At 54.5% G+C, this 25,994-nt stretch overlaps 1 protein-coding gene across 4 annotated transcripts; it reads right to left on the bottom strand.

Moving 5' to 3' along the window:
• Positions 1–1,794: 1,794 nt before the first annotated feature.
• Positions 1,795–9,883, bottom strand: PPP1R32 (protein phosphatase 1 regulatory subunit 32). Of its 4 annotated transcripts, none has more exons than XM_004770348.3 (14): positions 9,749–9,883; positions 9,071–9,210; positions 8,503–8,620; positions 8,065–8,218; positions 6,950–7,078; positions 6,309–6,372; positions 5,731–5,843; positions 5,321–5,380; positions 5,096–5,182; positions 4,655–4,768; positions 4,479–4,573; positions 2,650–2,814; positions 2,077–2,158; positions 1,795–1,909 (listed from the first exon to the last, which is right to left on the bottom strand). In XM_004770348.3, the coding sequence occupies exons 2-13, from the start codon at positions 9,177–9,179 to the stop codon at positions 2,089–2,091; spliced, it is 1,278 nt and encodes a 425-aa protein (XP_004770405.1). In that variant the 5' UTR covers positions 9,180–9,210; positions 9,749–9,883; the 3' UTR covers positions 1,795–1,909; positions 2,077–2,088. The 4 variants fall into 4 exon arrangements, with proteins under 4 accessions (XP_004770405.1, XP_004770404.1, XP_004770406.1 ...); XM_004770347.3 differs by lacking the exon at positions 9,749–9,883 and adding an exon at positions 9,396–9,465; XM_004770349.3 differs by lacking the exon at positions 9,749–9,883 and adding an exon at positions 9,437–9,460.
• Between the last annotated feature and the right edge of the window lie 16,111 nt (positions 9,884–25,994).

Raw genomic sequence — 25,994 nt, 5'->3', positions numbered from 1 at the left:
CCGCCTCTCTGTGTCTGTCCCCTCATCTAGAAGTTGGGGAAATCCGTGCTCTGTTCCAGGCAGGAGTTCCAGAACTACCTAAGTTAGGTGTTGGCCCCTCCTGGACCCCCTTCCTGCTCCTCACACAGTCCTTAGGGCTGGGGCCCAGGATCCAAACGGAGAGGCGGGGATGGGCTGCGGAGAGAGGCCGAAGGGGTGAAGGCAGGGGCTAACGGAAAGAGGAGGTTGCTGTGCAGCCCCCTTCCCTCGGGTGGGGTCCAGAGCTCTAGCGCAGGAAACATCGTGGGGTAGCCCCAGCTCACATGGCCTGGAAACGGGGTGCAGGACAATGGGAGGGGGAGGGGACCGAGAAAGGGTGTGATGAGGCTCCAGTGTCCCTGACACCATATCCCCTACTGCGTCAGACAGAGCGGGGCTGAGCCGGAAACTTGAGCTGTGAAAGGACACTGGTGGGAAAGATAGACATGCGGGCGTGAAGTGCGGTCGTGTGTGTGTGTGTGTGTGTGTGTGTGTGTCCATCTTGTCTCTGTACGGCTGTTTGGGTGTGTCTGTGAGTCCGTCTAAGCTTGTGGAATGTCTCTAAGTCTGCCTCTGTGTCTATGTGTCTGCACAGACAAGCCTTTCAGAGTTTCTATGAAGATCTGCGCATTTTTGTGCGTTTGTCTCTGCTGCGCTTGTGTTGGTCTGTATGTCCTGGTCTGTTGGCATTTTTGTGTATGTGTTAGTATGTGCATGTCTCCAGGGGTCCGTGTATTTGTGTGCGTGTGACTGTGGGGAGGGAGGGGCCGGTGGATCCCCTTCCCTCACCCCCCAAGCTCATCATGGCCAGGCCGCAGTTGGGACCCAGCCCAGCTGGCAAATCTCTGATCTGGTAACTCGCCCCTAATGCTGGAGACCATGGACCAGCAGGACCCACCCACAGACTGTGGGGCTGGCCCTGGGTCCGGAGTCTGGCTGGGTTTGGAGCTGAGAGACTCTGTGTCCCCTACTCCCCCCCTCCAGGGCTGGAGCCAGCTGGAGCCGCCCACATCCCACATGGAGCCCCAGCCAGGCCAAGTGAGGACAGCCCCCCGGGGCCTGCCGTTCCAGGCAGCTGGTACACCGGGCCCCGCCCAGGGCCAGCAGCGTGGCTCCACAGTTACCCTCCAAGGGTGGGGGGCAGCTGCTAGACCACAGAGCCTGCCCCTCTGCCCGCAGGCTGGCCTGGGAGGCTCTGGAGACATTCGGGCCTGGGCTGCTGCTGCCTCTCTGTCCATATGACCTCCAGCAACTCATGCACTCTCTCTGGGTCCAGGTCCCCCTTTATGAAATGAAGAGCTGGTGGTGGCAGGAACACAGCACACAGTTGTGCAGTTGTGCACTGTGCAAGTGCACCTGGTGGAGGTGGGGGAGGCAGAGGCAGCTCGGGTTCTGCCTTGCAGGCTGAGGGCCCTGGTGATGCTTTCTTCCCACAGGAAGTTTGCTCTTTAGGGACTATGCTTGGGAGTGGGGACACCTTGTTCTAATTCTCACAATTACAATTAGAAAAGCTGCCCTGAGGCACCAGGGCTTTCCACCAGCCCCTGCCCCTCCCTAGGTCAATGTCCAGGGGTTCATCCAACGCATACCCCTGCCCATCTGTCTCTAGAGAGAGATCTCTGTGACTGCCTGCTCCTCTGCCCTCCCCTCTCCTTTGAACCATCCTATGCAGGACCCAGAAGGACCCTGGAGGTCCTGCTCTGATCTACCCCCTGCATGCTTGCCCCGCCCTCCCCCGTCTCTTTCCCAGCTTTCCTACCAGTGACTGCACACACAGCCACTTCACTGTTCTTTATTTCATTAGGAAAGTAGCCAGGGGAGTCCCAGCAGGGACAGGGTGGGGGGTAGGGTCTGTAACCAGCTCCTGTCCTGCCCTGCTGCGTTGGCAAACCTGTGGGGAATGGAGATGAGGCCCGAGGGGCTCGCGGGGTGGGGGTGGGGCTTCTGGCCAACCTCCACCCCCTTTTCCCACCCCTCACTCTGAGGTTGGGTCCCCAGCAGGGCTTGCTTGACACAGGGCTGGGGATGTGGGGCTGGCCCACATGGGGTGCCCCTTACCCAGACTCGGGCTCAGCTGGGAGTCATGAAGCGGCCGCTGGGAGGCGGGACTCGGTAGAAGGGGTCCGTGGAGATCAGGGTTCTGTAGGGCGGGGAGGGATGCAGATAAGGGGGATGTGGGGCGCGGTGGGACCTTCTCTTCTGCCTGCCCCTCCCCTACAGCAGCGCTCAGCTAGGTCAGCCAAGCCACAGATGTTTGCCTGCCAACTCTGGGCCATTGTCTTGGAAATGTAATTTTTGAGGAATTGAATGGAGCTGAAGGAGTCAGAGTGAGGTGGAACCACAGTCCCTGCAGCTCTGTCTCTGCCCCTTCCCTGCAGCTTGGCTGGGAGCTGGTGTGGAGGGGGCCTCTGGGATGGGAATGAGGCCGGTGGGTTGGGGGCAGCCATGCAGGGGGAGGGGTCGCTGAGGATAGCAGGGGTGGTGGCGGGGGGCGGGGGAGGGGGGACCAGGAAAAGCAGTGAACAAGTCAGAGAGAGGAAATGGGTCTCTCAGATGGACCGACAGACAGATGGAGGGAGGAAGCTGGGGAAAGACCCGGATGCTTCAACAGACAGAGGGAGGGCTGGCTACCTTCCCACGTGGGGGTGCAGGTGACGTAGGCTTTCGGTGGGGTTGGGGGTAGCCTCCATGCGGGTGACCGGCTGGTTGAGGGCATAGCCCCCCGGCTTCTGTGGCTGGATACCCCCTCGAGTCCAGCCTTCTCGGTCCAGACCTTTGGGGATATTCTCGAAGTACCTGCAGCATGGCGGGGGGCTGTTGCTGGTGATAAGGGGGCCTCTGCCCACCTCTGTAGCTTCCCTGCCCTTCTTGGACAAGAATCTTGGCTCCAGCAGAGCACAAATGGCCTCCGATCCCTCCAGCCTCCTTCCTTTTGTTCACGCTGTGCTCTCTGCCAGGCACTCCCTGAGCCCCTGTCTGCCTGGGAACGCTGCTCTGGCTCTGTCCCTGAACTGGACGACCCTCCTTTGCACGGCCCGCTGATGCTATGCCAGCACTTGGGAGCATCAAGGACTGTGTGCCTGCCGGCTTCCTCTCTGGCCCATGAACTTCCCAGGGGTGGGCAGTGGGAACCGGCTCATTCATTTCTCTCTAGGCATTCCACTTTGCATCCGTTTTGCTGATGCTCGCTAAGCACTGGGCCAGGTTCTGAAATGGCCAACGCTTCGGATGTGGTCCCTGCCCTTGAACTTATGAAGTGAGGATGCAGAGAGATAAATGAGAAAATCAGTGATTACAACCCCTGGGGAAGGAGCCATGTGCCTGACACCTGGCAGGAGCGCGGGTAAGCCGAGGGGTGGGTGGGAGAAGGACCACATAGACAGGGCTGCCGCTGAGAGTCTGCTGGAGCTCCAGGAGGAGCACGTTTGCCCAGAGAGGAGCAGGGGCACTGTTAGCCCCTGATACCCAGAGGGAGTCTCTGTCCCTCCCCTTCTCCCTTCCCCTTCGTGGGAAGTGAAGGAGCCACCTGTGTCACAGATATGCGATATACATTGTGGCTTGGGTGCCACTTCTCCCATCTAAACTTCAAGGTCCCCATCCCAAAGCGGGGGCCAGCCCCAGGGATGGGAGGCAACTTGGGAGAATAAGGAGTTGGGGGTCAGTGTGGACACAGGTGACACACGCTCACACAGATGACAGATGTCGTGCGAGGAGGCCTTTGTCCAGAAAATTACACCTCCTTTATCCTACTCCTGTAATGCTCTTCCCATCCAGTCCTGGCCCTGGGAGTCCTCCCCATGGCTCTCTGCCCACTTCTTCCTGGAAGCCTTCCCTGATGCTTAGCAAAGAGCTTACTTTCAGCCCAGAGCCCAACCCACCATGGACTGGACATAGTATCTTAGCAGATGCCATGTTGCTCTACCCAGACCCGCTTCAGCCCCCATGTTCTTCCCCTGCCCCTCAGCCCGGGCACCAGTGACCTGCGTGGCATCAGAGAGAAGTACAGAGGAAGGCTGCCCTTGGGCTGCGGGGGCTTGCTTTGCCTGTAGAAAGGAGGTGCCTGGGATCTTTACTATGGTCCCTGGGGACAGCCCTTAATTACCGATTGATGGATGTGGGGGCATCAGTACCCCAGCTCTCTCTCCCCTCCCTTGGCCCTCATCATTCCAAGTTGTGTGTTTGCATTGTTTTCTAGAATCTCCCCACCGGATATCTGGTTAATAACACGCTGACTTTGGGCTGCCTTCCTTTCCCCACACGACTTCCCAGCTTCCCCACTGTCCCCAGTAAGGGGTTCGTGCTCCAATCCTTGGCTCAGGGGCTGCTTCTGGGGGAACCCTCATTAATTCAGCGTTGTTCTACTTTGCAGGCTGTGAGCTCATCACGTGTCCCAGTGTCTGTCTGTGAAATGCATGCTGGCTTCACAGCCCTGGATTTGGATGGGGGTGGGGGGTGCTCACCCTTGGTTGTAAGTGGTCAGGTACCGATTATCCAGGTCAGGGTCATAAGGGTTCCGGAAGTAGCCGGGGTTGTTCAGGCTGAACCCCGTGGGCTCCTGCACCAGAGGTACGGAGGGGACTTGTCAGGTCAGGAGGGGGTGGAGATTTGGGGATGGGGCTGGGCACCCTGGCCTCACCTTGTTCCCCACAGTCTCCCGGCCCAGCAAAGCAACATTCGTCTGCTGCACCCGCTGTGGGGGCTGGAACTGCCGGTGGCTCATGCTGCTAGGCTCTGGGCCAGGAGGGGGCACCTGCAGGGGACGGAGCCACGAGAAAGGTAGAGGGTGGTCAGGGGGAGGCGGCAAGCACAGAGAGCAGACAGGCAGAGGCACATGGACCCCCACCTTGCACCCAGTCCCAGGACCTCGTCCTTCCCCTCCAGGCACACCGCATGCCCTGGTTCAAAGACACCCTCACTTTCGCTCCCAGGACTTCACCCCTCCCCTGGAGGGTCCAAATATCCTGATTCTTCCCATCCTTAGTGCTCAAATGCCTCTGAGCCCAAGGAATCTCCCTGTCCCCTCTCGTGGGAATGCTCCCGCTCTGGGGGAGCCCCCACCCCACCGAGGGCCACTCACTCTAGGGTTCAGTGTCCTCTCAGTCACCCGGTTGTAGCCAGTTTCCCGCTCGGATCCTCTGGCCAGCACAGGCAGGAACTCATCCCCCTAAGGCAACAGAGGGGCCCCTGGCACCAGAGCTGGGCTGTTCCTCCCGCAGTCCTCTGGGTACTTTCCTAACTGCCACACAGTACAACGCCGGGCTGTGGGCTCAGACAGCCCCCCACCCCCACCGGCTCAGCTTACGTGAGGGTGGGTCATGGGGAGGAAGTCGGACCTGGTGACGCTCCGGCCGGGGAGGAGGACCTGGGAGAGAGGCCCGCAGGGGCGCATTAGCCAGGCCGAAGCAGCGGCCCCGGGTCCCGAGCGCCAAGGAGAACTCACAACACGTTCATATGATTGGGGTCACCGAGGAAAGGGAAGAGTTTGGGGAGTAACAATGCTGAGTGAGAACCAGCAGGCCAGGGCTCTTATCCGGACTCCAAGTAACATTGGCTCTGCCCCCTCTCTTTGCACCTCAGTCTGCTCACCCATCAGCTGGGAGAGTTGGACCAAAGTGGTAGTTTTTACCCACATGCCTTCATCTCGTGTAGCTCACATTTTCTTAAGAAGCTAGAAGTAGCCCTGACATTCTAGCAGGCACGGGCCTGACTTACGGGGTCCCCCGGGAGGGCCTGGGAAGGTGACTGGAAGACAATGGGGTTCTTGGCGGACTCTTCGGTGAAGCCAGTCTGTTCCTTGGCGCCAATTGTTTTCTTCTGCAAGAGATCTGCAAAAGACATGGCCCTCCCGATACTGCCCCCCAACCTGGGCCGCCTGGCCCCACCCACACGGCCTCCAGAGTGGGAGTCCCAGCCAGCGGGGAGGGAGCTGGCTCCAAGGGTCTGGACGCTGGAGCTCTAGCATCAGGGGCACCAGGCAGCCTCCAGAGTCCCGGACAGAGAGGACAGAGAACAAGATGGGAGAGGAGGAGAGAGGCACAGGAAGGACAGGCTCCGACAGGCCTGGAGACAGCTGGGGTCAGGATCCACAGCCCTCCTGAGCCACTGAGTTGCCCTTCCGGGGTTCGGCGCTAAGGCCCAGGTCCCCCAGGCTGCCTCTGCAGCCTTCTTTCTTTTGCTGGGGACGTCTATGTCCCTGGCCAGCTCCCTTTGGGTCGCCCAGTGTCTCTCCTTGTGGCTGGGTGGGGGGGAAGTGCCCTGGGAGAGAGGCAGGAGTGCAGACAGGTGCCTACCTGGCTGGTTTGAAGGCTCCTTGAGATACTTGGAATTGTACTCAGAGGTCATGAAGCGCGGGCCCTGGAACACAGAGGGCAGAGCACTGGGGCCCACAAGGTGGACCAGGGCCTGGAGGCGGCTGGTGACTGTGGTGGCCCTTCAGTGCTCCGAGTAGACCGGTGCAGTACAGTCTGTGAAGGGAGGGCGGGTACAGCAGGCCCCGTGCAAACCCCTCCCCTACAAGGCAGCAGAGCGCCATACAGCCCACCCTAAGTTCCCCGTGACCGTGAAGCCCGTCCCATCTCACACAGGACTTCCAGGAATAAATATGGGCCTCAGGGACCCAGACCCAACGTGAGGAGAGAGGCTAAGGGAGTAAAGTGGGTGCTCCCATCACGCTTCATGGCCCTGAGCTCAGGGAGTCTGGATGGGGTTAAGTCCTAAGTCCCAAGACACGAGTAAGGAAGCGTAGGACGACGTTGATACTATCTTGGAAATACCAAATATCCTTGGCTCTCCCCAGTTTTTCTAGGTACCCTGAGACCCCAGGTAGTTGGCTTTTTGGGTGAGTCACAGCAGTGACTGTCTCTTGGAGGGGAAGGTGTGGGTTTGGCTGCCCTGTCCCGCTCACAGCCCTGACTGGGGGCTGCCCACTCACATGCCGGGCGTTCTCCCACTCAATCGAGCCCTTGCCCTGCAGCTGGTGGAGCAGGGGCCCGTCCCTGGGCTCCAGCCCTGTGATGGACTGCGGCCCATAGTCCTGGGTGTCGAAATGGACCTTCCTGACCTGGGAAAAGGAAGTGGCTGGTCATGTTCCAGGCCAAGGGAGGGCAGTCACGTCTTGACTCTGCTTCTGCCCTTAACCCCTACAGGGTATCCATAGCCTGAGGGGTCCCTTGACAATGAAGTCCAATCATGTCCCCCCCTCTGCTCAGAACCTCACCACCGTCCCATTGCACTGGCAGTAGAACCCCATGGCCTGACAGAGACCCATGAGGACCGCGGCCCCTCGCTGGCCTCCAGCCACCTGCCTCCTTGCTGGTCTTTGTCACAGCAGATACTCGTACCACAGGGCCTTTGCACTTGCTGTCTCCACTACCTGGAACTCATACATCGCTGCAGTCAGAGGGCACTAACTTCCCTTGTGTCTTTGACTCATGTCTCCACAGCAAGCTCTTCTCCCACCCTCCTGGTTTGCAGTTGCAACCCCTTCACTACTGCTTCCGCCACCACACCTCTTCCCTGTTGCATTCCCCCCCAGCACTTAGCACCTTCCTGAGCATCATAAAAGAGATGCTCAGAACATATCAGTTGAATGAATGAATGAATGAATGAATGACTTAGTATCCATTCTACTGCTGGTGATAAGGACCATCATTGTAATGATGTTAGAATGAAGAGGATGGGGACCACACAGACGAGCATATGTGACATTGGTGGTGAGGACAGTCATGTGGTGCTGGAGATGTCAGTGGGATGGTGGAGACCATGGGATGGGGATGGCGTTGGGGTTGGGATTGGAGATGCGGGAGGCAGAGGTGATGGCAGTGACGGGACGGGGATGGAGGTGGAGGGGAGGTGATGGTGCAGGTGGGGAGGGGACTAAGGCGACAGAGGTGGGCAGACTCCCCGCCTGCGTATGGCTCCTCTGTGCCCAGGCATCTCAGCCTGGACCAACTCTTGGCAGCACAGTCCCACCCCGCTGGAGAGATCCTCACGCTGTCCGCCGCCCCCCCGACCCTTCCTCCAGCCCAACCTCGGGGTCTCACTGACCTCCTTAGTGGGGGTCGCTGCACTGGGCTTCTCGCGAGAGTAGCCAGAGCTGGTCTGATGCATGTTCCAAGGCAGTGGGTATTTGCCATCCGGCACCTCCAGGGGGCGGTAGCTCTGATTGGTCACTGACTGGAAATTGTGGCGGACTTGTTCTCTGAGAGTGGGGTAGGAGTCGTGTATGACCAGGGCCACCTGGAAGCTGCTTATCTCTAGAAGCCGCCCACTTCCCCCAAACCTCCCCCAGGTGCTTCAGGAGTCTGCCTGCCTTGGGGCCCCAACTAGGTGCCATGCCCTGAGGGCCCGAGGACCCCAGACCCAGGCCAGGCAAGGTTCTAGGTCTCCGTGTGTGGAGTCCGCAGCTGGTCCAATGAGCTCCAGTGCCCCTGAGCTCTAAGGCCCAGGGGTGCAGAGAGGGAGAAAGGCTTGCACAGACCATACCCCATGGCTGGGTTGTCCAGGGCATCAAGGTTGGCGTGGTAGGAGACTACGGGCCGGTAATTTGATCTGTAGCCTGTGCCTTCGTGGCTGCCCATGCGGGGCCTGAAATCCTCCCGACCTGCCAGAGAGGAAGCCAGGAGACGGGACCGGCCCATGGGGCAGGGGAGTGGACAAGCAGTGAGCAGGGTTTCCCAGGCAGGGCCAGAAACACCCCGCAACTCCCACCCCCACTCAGGGCCCAGGGGTCCTCGGGATAGAGAAGGCATAGAACCAGGGACTGAAGCAAGAGCCGTGAAAGCCTGGCCCTTTGGGACTGTGGCAGCAGGGAATGGAAAGGATGGGGTAGGGACACGCGTGGCAGAATCACAGGACGGCCACGGGGGAGGGGCAGCGGGGCCAAGCCAGCCTGGACATGGTCCCTGGGGGGCTCAGGCGATGGATCGGTTTGGCGTGCTGGGGTCCCTTGGAGCATGTGATGGGCCAGAGGCGCTGCTCGTCTCACAGCGGGAGGGTCTCCCCCTCTCCAGCCCCGAGTCCTGGGGTGTCTCCAGCACAAAGGGGCGCTCACCATAGGCTGTGCAGTAGCTGGTGGCGTAGAATTTCAGGGGGTCCGTGCAGCCCCCCGAACTCATCTTCACATACGGAGAGACAACGCCCAAGGGGAGTTTCCCCATCATGGTGCTGGGGGGCAGGGCCCCGGGGGGGCGCCTGAGGAGGAAGCACAAGGAGCCGCATCAGCTCAGTAGCCCAAGGGCCCAGAGTCTGCCTCAGGCCCGGGCTGCAGAGGCCCCAGGGGTGACGCTCGAGCCCCACCCAGCCAGGGCTGTCCCCCCTCCGGTCCGTCCCTCTCTCCGCCGACACCCACGCCCCATCCTGAAGGAAGGACTGGTCACCTTCGGCACCTAATCATATACTCATTCCACCTTCCCCACACCTTGTTCTCTCCCCAGGTCACAGCCAGGAAACAAAGACTCCAAGTGATGAAAGATGAGCTCATAATGGGGGGTGGGGTGGGGGTGGGGAGCGAGGAAGGATTCAGGCCTGGGGTGTCTGACTCCCCGCACTTGACCGTAATCCCCTCATGGTCTCCTCTGGGGACTGAATGGACAGACACCCTCCCAGCCCGGCCCTGGAGCTCACTGCCAGTCCCGGGCTCCTTGTCCCTCCCTCAGCTCGCCCCGGGGCCTTGCAGAGGGACGTGGGCTCGGCCCTCCTGGGTCCCAGCCGCAGCCGGCCCCACCCTCACCTGCCCTCGGCTGTGGCTCTGAGGTCTGGGGAGAGGCTGCAGGAGGCAGGAGCTGCCCCAGAGAAGCCCAGGCCCTCTGGGAGGTGGCCAGGCCAAGAGAAACAGTGTGTCGCCTAGCAACCGCTGCCTAGCAACAGCGTCCCCACGCCTCAGAAGCCCTTCTAGGGCCAGGGCCCATGAGAGGCAGCGCTGGCCCAGATGAAGGCAGCTACGGGGGGGCCCAGGCCCTGCCTCCTCGGCACCCCCCACTCCACCCCCTTCGCCCCAGTCTCCAGCTTCCCCTGACAGGGCTGGGCAGAGCTGCTGTCTTCTGAGTGACAAGAAATAAAAGATAATCTCCAACAATCACTCTCCCACTTATTAAGTATCCACTTCTCAGCAGACACTTTATATCCTTCGTGGCCAGTCCTCTGAGTGGCTCCTCCAGGTTGGCTATTATTATCCCTCTGTTCACCTGGGAAAAATGAGGCTCAGACAAGCAGTGTCTTGACGAGCCAGAGATCCCGAAAACATCAGGAAAGAGAAGAGTTGAGACTCAAACGGGGGTGGGCCCTGATCCCACTTGTAAGCCTCTCGGGGAATCATCCTATTTCCTGTGTCCTGCTAGAGCCAGATCAGTGCCAAGCTCTTCCACACACACTTTTTAAAAAGATTTTATTTATTTAAGGGGCGCCTGGGTGGCTCAGTTGTTGGGCGTCTGCCTTCAGCTCAGCTCATGATCCCAGCATCCTGGGATCGAGCCCCACGTCGGGCCCCCTGCTTGGCTGGGAGCCTGCTTGTGTTTCCTCTCTCATTGTCCCTCTCGCTGTCAAATAAATAAAATCTTTAAAAAAAAAAAAGATTTTATTTATTCGTCAGAGAGAGTGAGCGAGAAAGAGAGCATAAGCAGGGGGAGCAGCAGACAGCGGGAGAAGTGGGCTCCCTGCCAGGACCCTGGGATCATGACCTGAGCTGAAGGCAGACGATTGATGGAGTCACCCAGGTGTCCCTTCCACACACATTATTACCTCGGACAATCCCCAAACCACCCTGTGGCCGGGGTACTAGGATTATAGTGCCAATGTGCCCCAGAAGCTAGGAGTGTGACTCAAATCTCAAACCTCTTACCACCCCCCAATTCCTCATCTTCACCGAGGGCCGTGACGGGACCCGCCTCATGGGGCTGTTGGCAGATTTCCTGAGGGCCTGGCTTCAGCTCCTCAGTTTTTCAGGGCTCCTATGCTCAGCCCATTTTGCAGATGGGAAAGGTGAAGCCCAAGGACATTGACCAGGCCTCAGAGTTGGTGAAAAATTACAATGGCAGTGAGCCAAGCCCATAGGCCCTGCTGCCTTTGAGCCAGCCCATTTGCCCCACGGGGCGTTGAAGCCTGTAACTGTTTAACAAGTGGATCTCTGGGGATGGGGTGGGAGTGGGGAGCCCGGATGGGTAGCATTTGCCACATTTCTGTCGTGTAAATCCTCCGCGGATGGCTGCTTTCAAACCACCAAGGCAAGGTCACCGAGCAGGGAGTTGGAAAGTCGTGCTCAGCCCCCTATGGGGCTGCCACCGTACAGAGTTTGCGTCATACAGATCCAGTAGACAGAAGTGACCTTGAGACCATGAATGATGGACAAATACAGTAATATAATAAGGAAATGATGACTTTGAAGTATTTATTAACTTCAGGGTTTTTTTTTTTTAGATTTTATTTATTTTTATTTATTTGACACATTGGGAGAGAGGGAGAGGGAGAGCACAAGCAGGGGGAGCAGCCGGCAAAGGGAGGAGCAGACTCCGCTGAGCAGGGAGCTGGCTGTGGGGCTTGATCCCAGGAACCTGGGATCGTGAGCTGAACTGAAGGCAGATGCTTAACCGACTGAGCCACCCAGGCGGCCCTTAACAAAATCTTTATTTAAAAAGAAAGAAGAAGAAGCTTCTTCAAGGTGACAAGTGAATGCACACAGTCCCGCTCTCCCCGTGTAACGACAGAGGCTCGGGAGAGCCCCACCCATGAAACACAAAAGAGGGTAAGACCTCCATGGAAGATTGGGACAGAGGGATGGAGTGGCCTTCCTCCAAGGCTGCAAGAGTTCAGACTCTGAAGCTGGTGGGACAAGCCCTGGCTCTACCACTTACCAACGAAGAGTCGATGCGTGTTACTTATGCCTCAGTTTCCCTTTCTGGAAAATGCATCTACGTACGGGGTTGTAAAACCCTCGAAATACATAAAGCCCTCAAAATACTCCATGTCCAGTGTCCAGCGGGGGCTAAGCCTGCACCAGGCGGAGATGAGGGAGGGCTTGCCACCTGGAGGGCCCTGCAAGGGCAAAGGTGGGTAGCGCTGGCAGGCCAGGGGTGGTGATGGGTCCCAGGTGGCGGGGGCACTGTGTGCAGAGGCACTCAGTGGGGAGAGGCTGTGTCAGGTTTTCCTTTTAGCAGCTGGCGGAACAGAGGAGGTGATGAAAGCTTTGAAATAGTTGGTAACGCTGTAAGGGAAACTCTGGAGCTGCTAGGGACAGCCTGGCCTGAAGCCCACAGAGGATGGGGCAGGGCAGGGGCGGGGGCTGGATTCTGGGAGGTGTCTGCTCTTAGACTGAACTCCCATTAGGTCTGGGCTCTCAGTGGTTTGTTGGTTTGTTTTTGTTTTTGTTTTTTGCTGTGGGGCGACACCCAGCGGCTGTCACTGGAAACTGCAGGAGATGCAGCCGGTGGAGCCCTCCTAAGTCTGGGGGGCTCCTGAACGGAACTGAGGAGGGGGCAGAGCCACTGTCGCCTCAGCCACAGACCACTCTGCCTCACCTGCCCACAACGGCCGACCTGGCAAGGAGTGCTCTGGGAGGGCGAGGGCCAGAGCCTACAAGCAACAGGAGACTAGGGGCTGCTCACCAGGTGCCGGTCTGGGCAGTAGTCAAATTGCTGTGTGCCTTTTGGATCTCTTGGCTCGAGGCCTGTTTTCCTATCTATAAAACAAAGCAACAGACTAAATGACCCTTCCAGATTTTAAGCAGGAAATCCAGGGCCCAACTCAGCCCCTCTTTCCATAACTGTTCCCATTTATTAAGCATTTACCGTGCAGGTGCCAAACTGTGCTATCTTTTTACTCTTCAGTCCAGCCCTATGACCAGGGACTATTGTTACTTCCCCCGCTTTATACACGAGGAAACTGCCTAGACCTCAGGAGCAGGAAGGGGTAGAGCCAGCTTTGACTCCAGAATCCACACCAAGTCCTGCTAAAACATGCTGGCAAATTTGGTGTGAAGTGCTGGCACTGTAGCAGTAGACTCTCACACCATTTGGTTGAGCTCAGTGATTTTCCAAAGGGACAGACTGCCCTGGCCACATGGGTGACCTCTTTCTTCTTCCTAGACCTGCCCCGTCCTGAGCAGTAAAATTCAGCCCTGTTTTCCTCCTGTGAGAAGGCACAGCTACAGACACCCTGAGGCTGGCCTTAAACACCAGCAGCTGCCTCGCCTCTGAAGCCTAGAAGACTGAGGCTCAGGAGCCAGCTAGAGGATTTGGGGCCCTGGTGCCCAGAACTCCATAGCTGGGACCACTAGGGGAGGGCCCTGACGGGCATCCAGGGCTAGCATGCCCCATCCTTTGCTGAGTCCTGAATGGGGACAGACATCTGCACTCGGCTCTGGGCTCTGTGAGCTTTAGGTCCCTAGAGGAATATCAACTCAGGCGAACAAGGCAGCACACCACTGAGCAGGTGTCATTTGACTTTGATTGACGTGTGTCCTTACGACAGACCTCGGAGGGCAGGGCCAACTTTGTCAGGAAGAGAGGTTCAAGGAGGGAAAAGCTTCCTAACACACCCAACCTTCTAATGGGGGAACAGGGTGCCCTGGTGGGGCGTGAGCTCTCCATCACAGAATCAAGCAGAAGTTTGAATTCACATGAGTCTGGATGACAATAATACCAAGCTCTCTTTGGGGCTGTATTTGGTACCAGGCACTGTTCTATGTGCTTCACATGTATTGACACATTCAAACCTGATCACAGTGAGGTGTGTTTCTCGAGGGGGTGGGTAGCATCAGCCCCTGCATTTTACAAATGAAGAAACTGAGACACAGAGAGGCTACTTCACTTGTCCGAGGTCACACAGCAAATAGGGGGAGGGGTCATTTTTTGAATCCAGGCAGGCTGGCCCCCAGGGGAAAGCTGTTGGCTGCTTTGAGGTTGCCTCGTGGGTTGAACTAGAAGGTTCTCCAAGCTATGAGCTTTTTTTTTTTTTTTTTTTTAAAGATTTTATATATTTATTTGTCAGAGAGAGAGCGAGTGAGAGCAAGCACAGGCAGACAGAGTGGCAGGCAGAGTCAGAGGAAGAAGCAGGCTCCCTGTGGAGCAAGGAACCAGATGTGGGACTCGATCCTATGATGCTGGGATGATGACCTGAGCTGAAGGCAGCTGCTTAACCAACTGAGCCACCCAGGTGTCCCCAAGCTATGAGCTTTGATGGCATTTTTCTTTTTTGAAACTTGTGCCTCCCTCACCCTCTCCCACACAGAGCTCCTTGGTCGGTGCTGGGCGCCTCAGTGTAAAAATCCACAGAAGAAAGGTTTAAAATCATCCGAATTGGCCAAGACAACTAAGAGGCAGGAAGCAGGCCTCTGGGGTGCAGCTGAGTGGGAGGCTGGGGTGGTGCCCAGAGGGGACTTGGTTATCTTTTTTTTAAAAATTGTGGTAAAATACATGTAACAGATAATTTCCCATTTCAACCATTTTAAAGTGTACAGTTCTATGGCATTAAGTATGTTCATGATATCGCACAGCTATCACCAGTGGCCATCTCCATAACTCTACCAACTTCCCTAATTAAAACTGCGCCCATGAAACACCTCTCACCCTCTTGTCCCCCACCAGGCCCCAGCCACAACCCTGCAACCTTCTGCCTCTATGAATTGGACGGCTCTCAGACTGCCTGTAAGAGGGATCATACAGTGTGTGTCCTTTTGTGTCCGGTTTAGTTTACCTAGCATCATGTCCTCGAGGTTCATCCCCAATGTAGCCTGTGTCAAAATTTCCTTAAAAAAAAAAAAAAAGGCTGAATGTTATTCCATTGTGTGGATATACCATGCATTGCTTATTCATTCAGCAGAGCATGGACTCTTGGGCTGTTTCCACTTCGGGTTATTGTGAATCGTACTCCTACAGACATGGAAGCACTAATACCACTTTGAGTGCCTGCTCACATCTCTTCGGGGTGTAGACCCCTTGGTGGGAGAGGAAGAGGCAGGAGGGTTCCTGTCTTGAGGGAGACCAGGTTACATCCCTGCTCCTCTCTGACCCTCTTCTAGAACTTGGCTTTGCTGTCCAGCTCTGGCACTGATGGGGCTGTGTGACTTTCCTTAATTAACAACCCCCTCTGGTCCTGCTGCCTGTGAAGAGAGGGGCGGGGCCGGAACAGAAGGTTTGGCTTGTCTGAAGTTTGAGCCCTGTTGTTTGTTTTGGCCTCAGGGCCTTGGAACTCTTTCTTCAAACCGACCTGGAAATGATGGTTGGCTCCGCACTTCTGTCGTCTGCGCCATAGCCGCAGCGGTACCCCAGCTCATTGTCTCTCGAGGTCCTTCCTCACCGCCAGAAACTGAAATAGCCGGAGTCTGACGGCCTAAGCCCACTCTCTCTCTGTCTCTCTTTTCCTGAAAGGGAACAATTCCCTTGGTGACCTGAGCACTCTCTCTCCACCTCCCGCCATGCCCGCACAACCTCTTCTGGTTCGCTTCCCCCGCAGGTGGACATTTCCTGGAAGAACTCTGGCGTGCCTCTTTGATGGCTGTTCCATTTCTGTCTGTTCTGCTTCTTTTACTGTCTCCTCTGGGTGAACTGGTTGATCTTGCACAAAGTTTAAAAATTCATGACCCCCAGGGAAGATGAAATGAGACAGAGCAGAAAACAAGAACACAATCTCAGAGCTCCAAAGGGATGAAGATATTCTTGGCAGTGATCGGCAAGGAATTCAGGGCAGGGGTCCAGAGCAGTTCTGGATACCCAGAGATCTGGGTTCAAATCCTCCTGCCCTGTGCTCTCGGATGCCTTTAACTTCGTGACGTCTGTCCCCTTAGCTGTGTGACGAAGTCATGGTAGTGAAGCCTCACAGCAGAACCCACACAGTTAGGCTGAGGGATTCAGAAGAGACACATGTATGTGCTCAGCACCCAGGCCGGCACAGAGAAAGCACTCAGTAAGTGTTTGGGATGAGTGTACATTTCCCAGCTTCCCCTGTGGTTAGATAAACAAGTGTGTCCAGTTCTGGGGGGTCGAGAACCACTACTCCCAGCCGGAAGGAGTTAGAAGTGGCTCTGTGTGTGTCGGGGGAGGGGGAGTGGTGAAGATCCCGTGTTGGGACAGAAGAATAAAAGATGGGGGCAGCCTGGGTCACCGAGTCACCACAGAGCCTGACTGCCCAAAGAGCCTTTGTCACTGTGCCCTGCAGTGTTCTAGAAGGGGCTGTCCTGCCAGCATGAGGCCGGGCACAAAGACAACACAGACGTCATGCCAAGCTCCCCACGGGCCTGACATGCACACACCATAAGCCTGCTGTCGGGGGGCCATCACCATCAGGGCTGGTTGTTAGTGCAGTATAACCTAGCCCGTTTTAACTTGGGAGCATTATAATCTTCAAACACTATTATTTCAGAATTAAGCGCAAAAGGTTGGGCATGACATCGAACACGGGCCATCTTTCCAGGCCTCATTACTAACCCTCCCCATGTGTGTGGTAAACATACACTGAAAAGGCAGAGCCTGGAACACTCGGCCACCCTAGGAAGGGGCTGCGCCATTCTCACTGGACTTGGACCAAGTGAGAAATAAACTTGGCTTTGTTAAGCCACCGAGATCGGGAGGTTTCTTTACGACCATAGTCTAACCGGACAGGTGCCCTTCTGCTCCAGACTCACCACGAACCATTTAGAAACGCTCCAAACATGCCCTGCATTCTGTCAGCCCCTTTACCCCCGAGGTTTCCCTCCGCCTGGAGTGACTTGCCAGTGGTCTTCCTAAAGCCCGGATCTGCGTAAGTCACTTCTCTGTCAATACTGCTCAGCTCCGGAAGTAGCCTCCAGGAGGTCCTGGGGAGGATGCAGGCGGCAGGCACCCAAGGAGCAGTGTAGGGTTCCCAAAGGGGACACACTCCCTGATGTTTTAGGACGGATGGAGACAGACAGGTTTTTAACAATTTATAAACCGAAATCACCAAGTAATGGGAACAGTACATACAGGCAGCATGCCAGGCTCTTTTCTTACGAGAAGGCAAACGTGCAGAGGACTTAGGAGGACGGGCGGGGAGCCATGCAGCCCGGCTTTACATGCGATTGCCCCCAGCTCACCAGTGGAGCGACGTTGGGCAGCTGGTGTGGCTTTTGGGCACCTCTGGTTCCCAGCAAAGGCGGGGTGACCAGTGTGCTTCTGCCTTTCTCTAGGAGGCCTAAGGGAACTAAATGAGAGGCGTGCCTCACACGATAAGCACATCTCACTATTCCTAGTCCCAGGATAAAGTTAAAAAGAAGCGTGGTCTTGGCTGTCCTTCTGACACTGACCAGGACACCGACCACGTGACCACGTGGCCCTCCTGCCACACAGTGGACAAGCACTGCAGGTGATGGGGATCACTGGTGTGGGTTTCCAAGCACTGACTGTATACACGCATCACCACAACAAACCCTCCTGGACGCTGACGATCTTTTTTTTTTTTTTTTTAAGATTTTATTTATCTATTTGACAGAGAGAGGGATCACAAGTAGGCAGAGCAGCAGGCAGAGAGAGAGGGGGAAGCAGGCTCCCTGCTGAGCAGAGAGCCCGATGCGGGGCTCGATCCCAGGACCCTGAGATCATGACCTGAGTTGAAGGCAGAGGCTTAACCCCCTGAGCCCCACAGGAGCCCCCCGATGATCATTTTTTATGTGCCAAACTGATAAGTAATTGTATCAGAAAGACAGTTAACATCTTTCGCTCTCTCCACCTACATACATATGGGCTGTTGGCATTCTCAAAGCTAGTTAATGTCACGGTTTAAAAAGAGAATGGCTTTTTTGATGGAAAACTTGATTTTCATTTTAGATGTAAATCATACTAGGAAACCAAGAAATCTTTTGTGATAGACCAGTCCTCGCCACACTCAGTGAGGAACTTATTTTTTTTTTTAGGAACTTATTTTTAAATATGAATTTTTGTAACTCGATTAGACTACTTTTAGCTGCATTTAATTTTCATTTGAACATTTTATTTAAAATTTTTAAAAATTCGGGGCACCTGGGTGTCTCAGTCGGTTAAACAGAGCTGCCTTTGGCTCAGGTCATGATCCCAGGGTCCTGGGATTGAGCCCTACACAGGGCTCCCTGCTCAGCGGGGAGCCTGCTTTCTCCTCTCTCCTGCTGCCGCTCTGTCTACTTGTGCACACTCTTGTGCGCTCTCTTTCTGTCAAATAGATAAAATCTTTAAAAAAATAAAAATATTTAAAACTTCAATATGTAGTTCTGTTTGTTTTCACTGAAACAGACGTGGTTTTTGACAAAGATGTCATAGGAAGCCAATAGGACAGGAAGTCTTTTTAATAAATGATGTTGGAATAACGGGGTATCTCTATGGAAAGAGAAAAGAGCCTCCAATCTTACCTCACACCGTATCTAAAAATTCATTCAAGATATAAAGGTACCTTTGTGACTCAGAGAGAAGCAAAGGCTTCCGAAACAGGTCGCGAAAGCAATAACACCATCAAAGGAAAAGCTGATAGACGACTTCATCAAAACTGGAAAGTCTGGCTTTTCCAAGGACCCTGGGAAGAAAAGGAACACACAGCTCCCAGACTAGGTAAAAAATACCTGCAAACATATATTGGCAAAGTACTGATATACAGGATGTATAAAGAATTCCTACCATTCAATAATAAAATGACAACAACCAAATTTAAAAGTGGGCAAGAGGCTCGAGCTGGCATCCCACAAAAGAAGACATATGATGGCACCTGGGTGGCTCAGTGGGTTAAAGCCTCTGCCTTTGCCTCAGTTCATAATCCCAGGGTCCTGGGATAGAGCCCCACCTAGGGCTCTCTGCTCAATGGGGAGCCTGCTTCTCCCTCTCCCTCTGTCTGCTTGTGTTCTGTCTAACAAATAAATGAAATGTTAGGAAGACATTTGAATAGTCATAAGCACATGAAGAAAAATTCAACATCATTCGTCGTCAGGGAACTGCAAATGAAAACCACAGGGAGGTGCCAGTTTCTACCCACAAAGATGGCTAAGTTTTGAAGGACTGACTGACATCCAATGCTGGCAAGCTTCTAGGGCAGCTAGATCTCTCGTACATTGCCCGTGAGGATGTAAAAGGGTACATCTGCTTTGGACCACGAGCTGGCACTTGCTTTTCAACTAGACCTACACCTACATATGACCTAGAAATTCTACTTCTAGATATTTACTGAGAAATAAGAACATTCAATCACAAAAAGAATTGTCTGGAACCCAGTACCAGAAGGAGCTCAGGTGCCCATCCATGGAATGAATACACAAATGGGGTAGAGTCGTTTGACATGATGCATTCAACTCAACAATAAACAGGACCAAATACCAATGTGGGCAGTGCCAAAAACGTTATGCTGACTGAAAGCAGACACAACCAGAAGAGTACACACCACATGATTCCATCTTTATGAAATTCTGGAACAGACAAAGCTAATCTGTGGTGAAAGAAAAAGTCAGAGATACGGTTGCCTGGCGTGTGAGGAGGCGTATTGTAGGGACTGACCAGGGTGGAACAGGAGAGAACTTTCTAGGGTGATGGTAATTCCTGTTTCCTGATAGGAGTCTGATGTGGGCGCCTGCTGGGAGGCAGCACATGTACACTTACGATTTGGGCATTTCATTGTATGTAAATTTTGGAGCAAAAGAAACAACTTTTTTTTTTTTTTTAAGATTTTATTTATTTTAAAGAAAGAGAGAGAGATCACAAGTAGACAGAGAGGCAGGCAGAGAGAGAAGGGGAAGCAGGCTCCCCGCCGAGCAGAAAGCCCGATGCGGGGCTTGATCCCAGGACCCTGAGATCATGACCTGAGCTGAAGGCAGAGGCTTAACCCACTGAGCCACCCAGCTGCCCCAAGAAAACAACCTTAAATATGTGCGTCTGATTAATGATATGTGTTCCACAATATTTAGGGGAAGCGTTCTGATATCTATCATTTTCTTTGAAATGAATCAAAAAGTAGATGAATTAATAATTAATGGATTAATTAATTTCCAACCCTCCAGAAAGGGATGGAAAGGTGAGCAGATAGACAATGAATCAAGCAAGTAAAAAGTTAGTGGGAACCTAAGTGACGGATAGGTCATACAGTTACTTGCTGTAAAAGTCTTTCGAACATTGCTGTATATATGAAATTTTTTCTAATACATTAAAAAAATTCCACATTTTATGTATTTGAAAAAAAAATTTTTTTTGAAGTAGGCTCCCCGCCCAACATGGGGCTTGAAATCATGACCCTGAGAAGAGTCACGTGCTCTACTGACTGAGCCGGTCAGGTGGCCCCAAAGTATTTGTTTTTATAGCTACCTTGTTAGTTTTGGCAAGTGACGCCATTGATAACAGTTTTCCCCATTTACAGCTGTGATGTGAAGTTTCTTTTCAAAAATTAATTTGTTTAAATAAACAAGGGACTCAACTTAAGGACAACAGTAAGGAAATACTAGTATAGATGGGGCACGGATATGGCAAAGTTCAGGAGGGCAAGGAGAGGGTGTCTGGGAAAGGTGGGGTGTTGGGAAGTTCACGGCAAGATCTGGGGAAACCTGGATTTCCCTCCTGTCTTGCTGCTTCCCAGCTGTGTAACCCCCTAACCCCTTATGATATTCTTTTTTTTTTTTTTTAAGATTTATTTATTTATTTGACAGACAGAGATCACAAGTAGGCAGAGAGGCAGGCAGAGAGAGGAGGAAGCAGGCTCCCCACTGAGCAGAGAGCCTGATGCGGGGCTCGATCCCAGTCCCCAGGGACCATGACCCGAGCCAAAGACGGAGGCTTTAACCCACTTAGCCACCCAGGTGCCCCCCTTATGATATTCTTAATAACACTTTCTTTACTTTAGCTTCCTTCATTGTAAGAATACAGGATGTAGTACATACACCATACATAATACGTGCAAGCAACTGTTTATCTTACCAGTAAGGCTTCGGGCAACAGTAGTTAGGTTTTTGGTTGAGTCAAGAGTTGTATGTGGGTTTTTCAGCCCCATGTTGTTCAAGGGTTGACTGCACCGTGGGTCTGATCCAGCAAGATGTACTAGTCCGAATAGGATAGGCTGTAACAAGGGAATGAATAAAGCACGAAATTGCCCCAATTTGAGAGCCCCTGAAGCAGTTTGAGAGTTTAGGCGACCCCCTCCCTGGTGTAGGCATCCCATCTAGAACATGGGTTGGATGTCTGTGGCAAGGTAGCAGCCACACTCAGGTATTTCTTTCCTGTTTTTTTTTTTTTTTTTAAGATTTTATTTATTTATTTGACAGACAGAGATCACACAAGTAGGCAGAGAGGCAGGCAGAGAGAGAGGAAGGAAAGCAGGCTCCCTGCTGAGCAGAGAGCCCGACTCAGGGCTCGATCCCAGAACTCTGGGATCATGACCCGAGCCGAAAGCAGAAGCTTTAACCCACTGAGCCACCCAGGTGCCCCACTTTTCTGTTTTTAAGATTGTATTTGTTTAACAGACACAGCGAGAGAGGGAACACAAGCAGGGGGAGTGGGAGAGGAGAAGCAGACTCCCCGCAGAACAGGGAGCAAGATGTGGGGCTCGACCCCAGGACCCTGGGATGGTGACCTGAGCCGAAGGCAGATGTTTCACCGACTGAGCCCCGCAGGTGCCTCGTCGGAGTGTTTCTAAGGGCCAGGCCTGAAAGTGGCTCTCCTTACTCCTGCCTGCGCCCGCCCTGCCAGTCCCAACCACGCAGCCCCGGCCTTACAGAAGGCAGGCTGGGGCCATGTGGTCTCCCTGCTTGGTCAGGAAGAAGTGTCATTGGGGCGGGTAGACCCCAGTAGTCCCTGCTGCAACCCCACCTTCTGTGCGCCAAACCAGCCAGTCTTTCTTCTCACACATGGCACACGCACATTCTCCCCAAGGGACGCCACCCTAAGTCTGTCCAGTCCCTGCACCTGGCTCGAAGCCTGGGGTCTCCGGAGACACGGGTGCACCAGCCTCTTCCTATCCCATGCAGCTCATCCTGGGCGAGGGACCCACAATTGGAAAGGCAGGCGCGCGGACGCTGGGCGGCCCATCCAGTGTGGGGTGGGGATGGCACTGCACCGAGGCTCCCTCGCTCGCTGGTCCTGCTTTGCAGGAGACTGCGCTCACTGTTGGCACTGGCCCAGCTCTTCTATCCGCGGGCCTCCTCCTCTGCCATCTCTGAAACGGGCATGGCACGGCCTGTCCCCCCGGAGGGCTGCGGACTCCCCCTCCTGCTCATGCGTGGTAAGTCCTTTCACAGCTGCAAACTGTGGCTCCCGCAGCTCACGGTTCTGTCGGCAACACAACTTGTCACAGACCCACTTGCTTCTAGTCAGTTCTGTGCCCCCACAGTCACACTCACCCGAAGTCTTTTCCCGGACAGTTCGAGCACAAAACCTGTCTTGCTGGTTCCCCTCTGGACCTCTCCTCTCCTCGATGGCTGTCTTGACGGTACTTGGAATGATAAAAAGGATATGCCCTCGTCTGGTCCTGTCCTGAGGCACTTTATCTGAGGGAAAAGTTTCTCCAGGTTTTTGTGGCCCTCAATTTTTTTTTTTTTTTTTTTTAAATCTCGTCTTTTTCTACTTAGGGCATAGAAGATTTTTCAACCCTGAAAGGCCCTGGATCTCTGGATTCTATTTCCCTTCATTACTACTTGAACATCACATAATTCTTCCCTGAGCTCATCTCTTCCTCGTAAGTCTCCTTCAAATGCAGACAGAAGTAGCCGACAGAAAGGACTAGCTTCTGGCTTTCCAACCTCTTCTCCGTGGGTTGGCAGCTTGGAAGGCATGTGGGGTTCCTCTCAAGTTAGAGAACACAATAGGTTTACCAAATTTTGTTAATGTGTAACATAGTGAAGGCCAGTACAGTGCATCTTTAAAATTAAAGTCTGGGCATCTTTAACTGCCTTTTTCTACTTCAGTTGGGAGACACGTTATCTAGTGAAATATCTACAAAAATTTCTGTCTGTGGGACCCTGATGAGAGGGTGGGGGCCAAGACAAACAGGAGTGAGGGTCCCACTCACAGGGGCCTCAGAGGAGCCAGCACTGGGTCGTCAGCAAAAGCACAGGAGCCAGGGTGTGTGAGAGGTTGGGCAACTCATCTCTGTACCCGGGAATGGGGTTTGCGTGGCCCTCCTGACCAGCCACGCCCAGCAAACAGAGCCGGCCCCCAGCTCGGAGGGAAAGGACGGATAGTGACGGGGAGATCCAGAAAGCTTCATGCCTCATCTCTGCTGCTAGAGGCAGGCCTAAATCCCTTGACACGGGGCAGTTTGAGCCCTGCCCTCTGACTGCCCCTCAAATCCAAAGTGCCTCTCAACTCCAAAGCATCATCGGGAGGTGGCACCGGTCCTGCTAGGAGGGCTCAGGGGGTTAAGCCTAGAGCTGCTGAGGCCATGCCATCATGTCTGCAAGAGTTAGGGCCCAGGGGCCCAGCAGGAAACCAAGGGAGGGTCTCTGCCAAGTCGGAACAGTAGTCCTCCACAGACCACGAGATCCAGAAGCCAGTCTCAGGGGAGGGCTGGCGATGGCGTTCCTGTTTGCAGGCAATGTAGCCAATACTATCCGCCCACACCCACCCAAGGCCTGCCTTGAAATGCTTCCCCTCTGTGACCCCGAGCAAGTAGCTTTCTATCTCATCAGGCCTCACTTTTCTCACCTGTGAAAGGGGAATGACAACCCTACTTTATTCCTGTGACCATGGTGCACCTTCAGCCGGAGTCCTCGTGATGCTCTTAGCAGCGCTGGGCCCACGTCAGCAAAGAGCACGTTGCTAGGTCGACCTAGCAACACTGTTGCTAAGGTGCCAGGTCCTGTGCTAGGCACCTCCATGTGCGACCTCATTTGGTCCTTATGCCCACACATGCGGGGAAGTTCCTCTTCTCTCCCTTTTACTAAAAAAGGGAGCGGTGCTTATACAGAGTGCAAAGGGTGCTCTGCTTACACAGAGCGGTGGAGAGGTTCTGTCGGCGCGGGCGCCGAGCTGATGAATGGGCCATGGGGGGGGTCTTCCTTCGATTTCTCAAGTAGTTGCCCTTACCTGCCCCACTCGACTTGCCCTCACCATGGGTCCCAGCACATCGCAGAAGGTGAACACTTCTCTCGATGCTAACTAAATGACCTGAAATCCACCGGCAAATACAATGCTCATCTTAATGTCATCGCTCGCTTTACAACTACGGGCTATGATGGGTCGTTATGTAAGCTGCGCTCACGGCGCCCTTCTTAAAGAAAACCACCTCGTCCTTGGCAGGAGTATCTGGATTCAGGCAAGACCTGGGACCCAGCAAAAGACCGTGACTCTTCTCCCTGCGATTGTGGGTTACGAGGTGGTAGATTTCTTCTCCGCACGTCTTTCCCTTTCAAGCCTCTTATCTTGGATAGCTTCCACTTCTCTGTAATCCACCTTAAAATGTCAGACTGCTGACAGACCCGTGTTCCTTAAAGCTGCAAGAGCACCCCTTGCCTCAGGCCACCTGTCCCAAGGCCACTTTAGCTGACTGGGGAAGATCTGGTACCTTTCCACGCTCGCAGAGGGCTCCCTGGGACACCTGTGTCCCACGGATGGGCCCCGTTCCCCTGACAGCTGCAGGATGGCAGACCCACCCCTCAGACACGGCCCGCTGGGCTAATGGGGGGCTGTCGGCTCAGAAGTCTCCCAGACCTGCTGGCCCCTTAAGGCTGCCTGACTTCCGCATCGTGAACCCTTCCTCTTCCTCGAGCCACAGCAGCGTGGTGGATGGACTGACAAATAAACGTTGGACTCTCAACTCTGCCAGCAGAATCTCTTTTCCTGGTGATGTTTAAAAATATGAACGAGGTTTGTGACTGTGCCCCCCTGGCTGGAGCGACGGAACAGACAGACAACCTCCAGATAAAGCCCAAAGCCAGAACGAGACCCCTCTACCAAGACCCCAGCAGATCCCCTCCAAGGCACAGAGCTCAGACAAAGGGGTGTGGCCTGTGCACTGAGAAGACTGGGAGTGATTGAGACACGAGACTGGGAAGAGAACAGCCTTTGTGAGCCGGTGGGACGGATCACGAGGCAGCCTGGGCGGCAGAACTCACTCCGGATGGGGCAGAGCAGGGCCCTGGCTCAGAATAAGGTCACCGAGCAGTTTAGTGTCAGACTGAGAGAGATGGGGCCGGCTCCTGTTCCCCAAAGATCCTTGGGGGGCTGCTGGCCCTTGCTATATGTTTATTAATTTTTAAAAAATGCGCTGTGGCCAGCCTAGTTTTAGTTAATGCCCAATAAAGGGAAAAACTGTTTACATAGCACCGCTGGGTCTGATGCCGAGCAGCTGAAGTTAGCAAGATCCTCACTTTCCGAGGGGACCCAAGCCAGCAGCCTGGGAGGAAAACAATTCTTCAGAAGCATGCCAGTCCCAGGGGACAATGGCAACTGCTGAACATTATGTTAAATGAGACAAAATCAGGATCAGGACACCTGGAACCCCCCAGGGGGGGAAGGCCCAGGCTGCCCACTAGGCCACTGGGGAGGACCACAGCAGCATCCAGGATGGATGGGCAAGTCGCTGCCCATTTGTGTGCATGTCTTACAGTCCAGTGAGCCCCACAAACTCTCCGGCTGCTTAACGCCCTCTGCCCAGTGCCTCAAACGAGGCCCCAAGTGACCAGAGTCTGCAGGAAGCCCCCCGGCACGTCCTCACCAAGGGCCCTGCTTCAGCCTCCCAGCTGTCACTCCCACATCTGCTTCTCGCCCCCGGGGCATTTTTGTCTTCCCTGGCTGGTGAGACACCCCCATGGTTCTCAAGCAGGCTCGGCTTTCCCGCTTGCACAGGTGACATGCCAGGCAACTGGTATTAGGAGACGGCTTTTAAAGTCTCCAGCTCAGGCCTCGACCCAGCATGGACACCGAATAGCTACTGAGAGCCGAGTGTGCTGGGGGCCGTGTAGGAGCTTTGCAAGTTTTCTCTCTTCTCATCTGAAGCTCACAAACAGCTAAAATAAGGAGAGTCGTCACCCCCGTTTTATGGATGAGGACGTGGGGGCTCAGGGCAACGCACTCAGCCAGCAGGTAGGCAGCAGAGCC

This window comes from Mustela putorius, unplaced genomic scaffold, assembly GCF_011764305.1.
Source record: "Mustela putorius furo isolate JIRA1106 unplaced genomic scaffold, ASM1176430v1.1 tig00000127_pilon_pilon_pilon, whole genome shotgun sequence".
Classification (NCBI taxonomy): domain Eukaryota; kingdom Metazoa; phylum Chordata; class Mammalia; order Carnivora; family Mustelidae; genus Mustela; species Mustela putorius.
The sequence above is the reverse complement of the archived record's forward strand: the minus strand, read 5'-3'. Positions and strand labels throughout refer to the sequence as shown.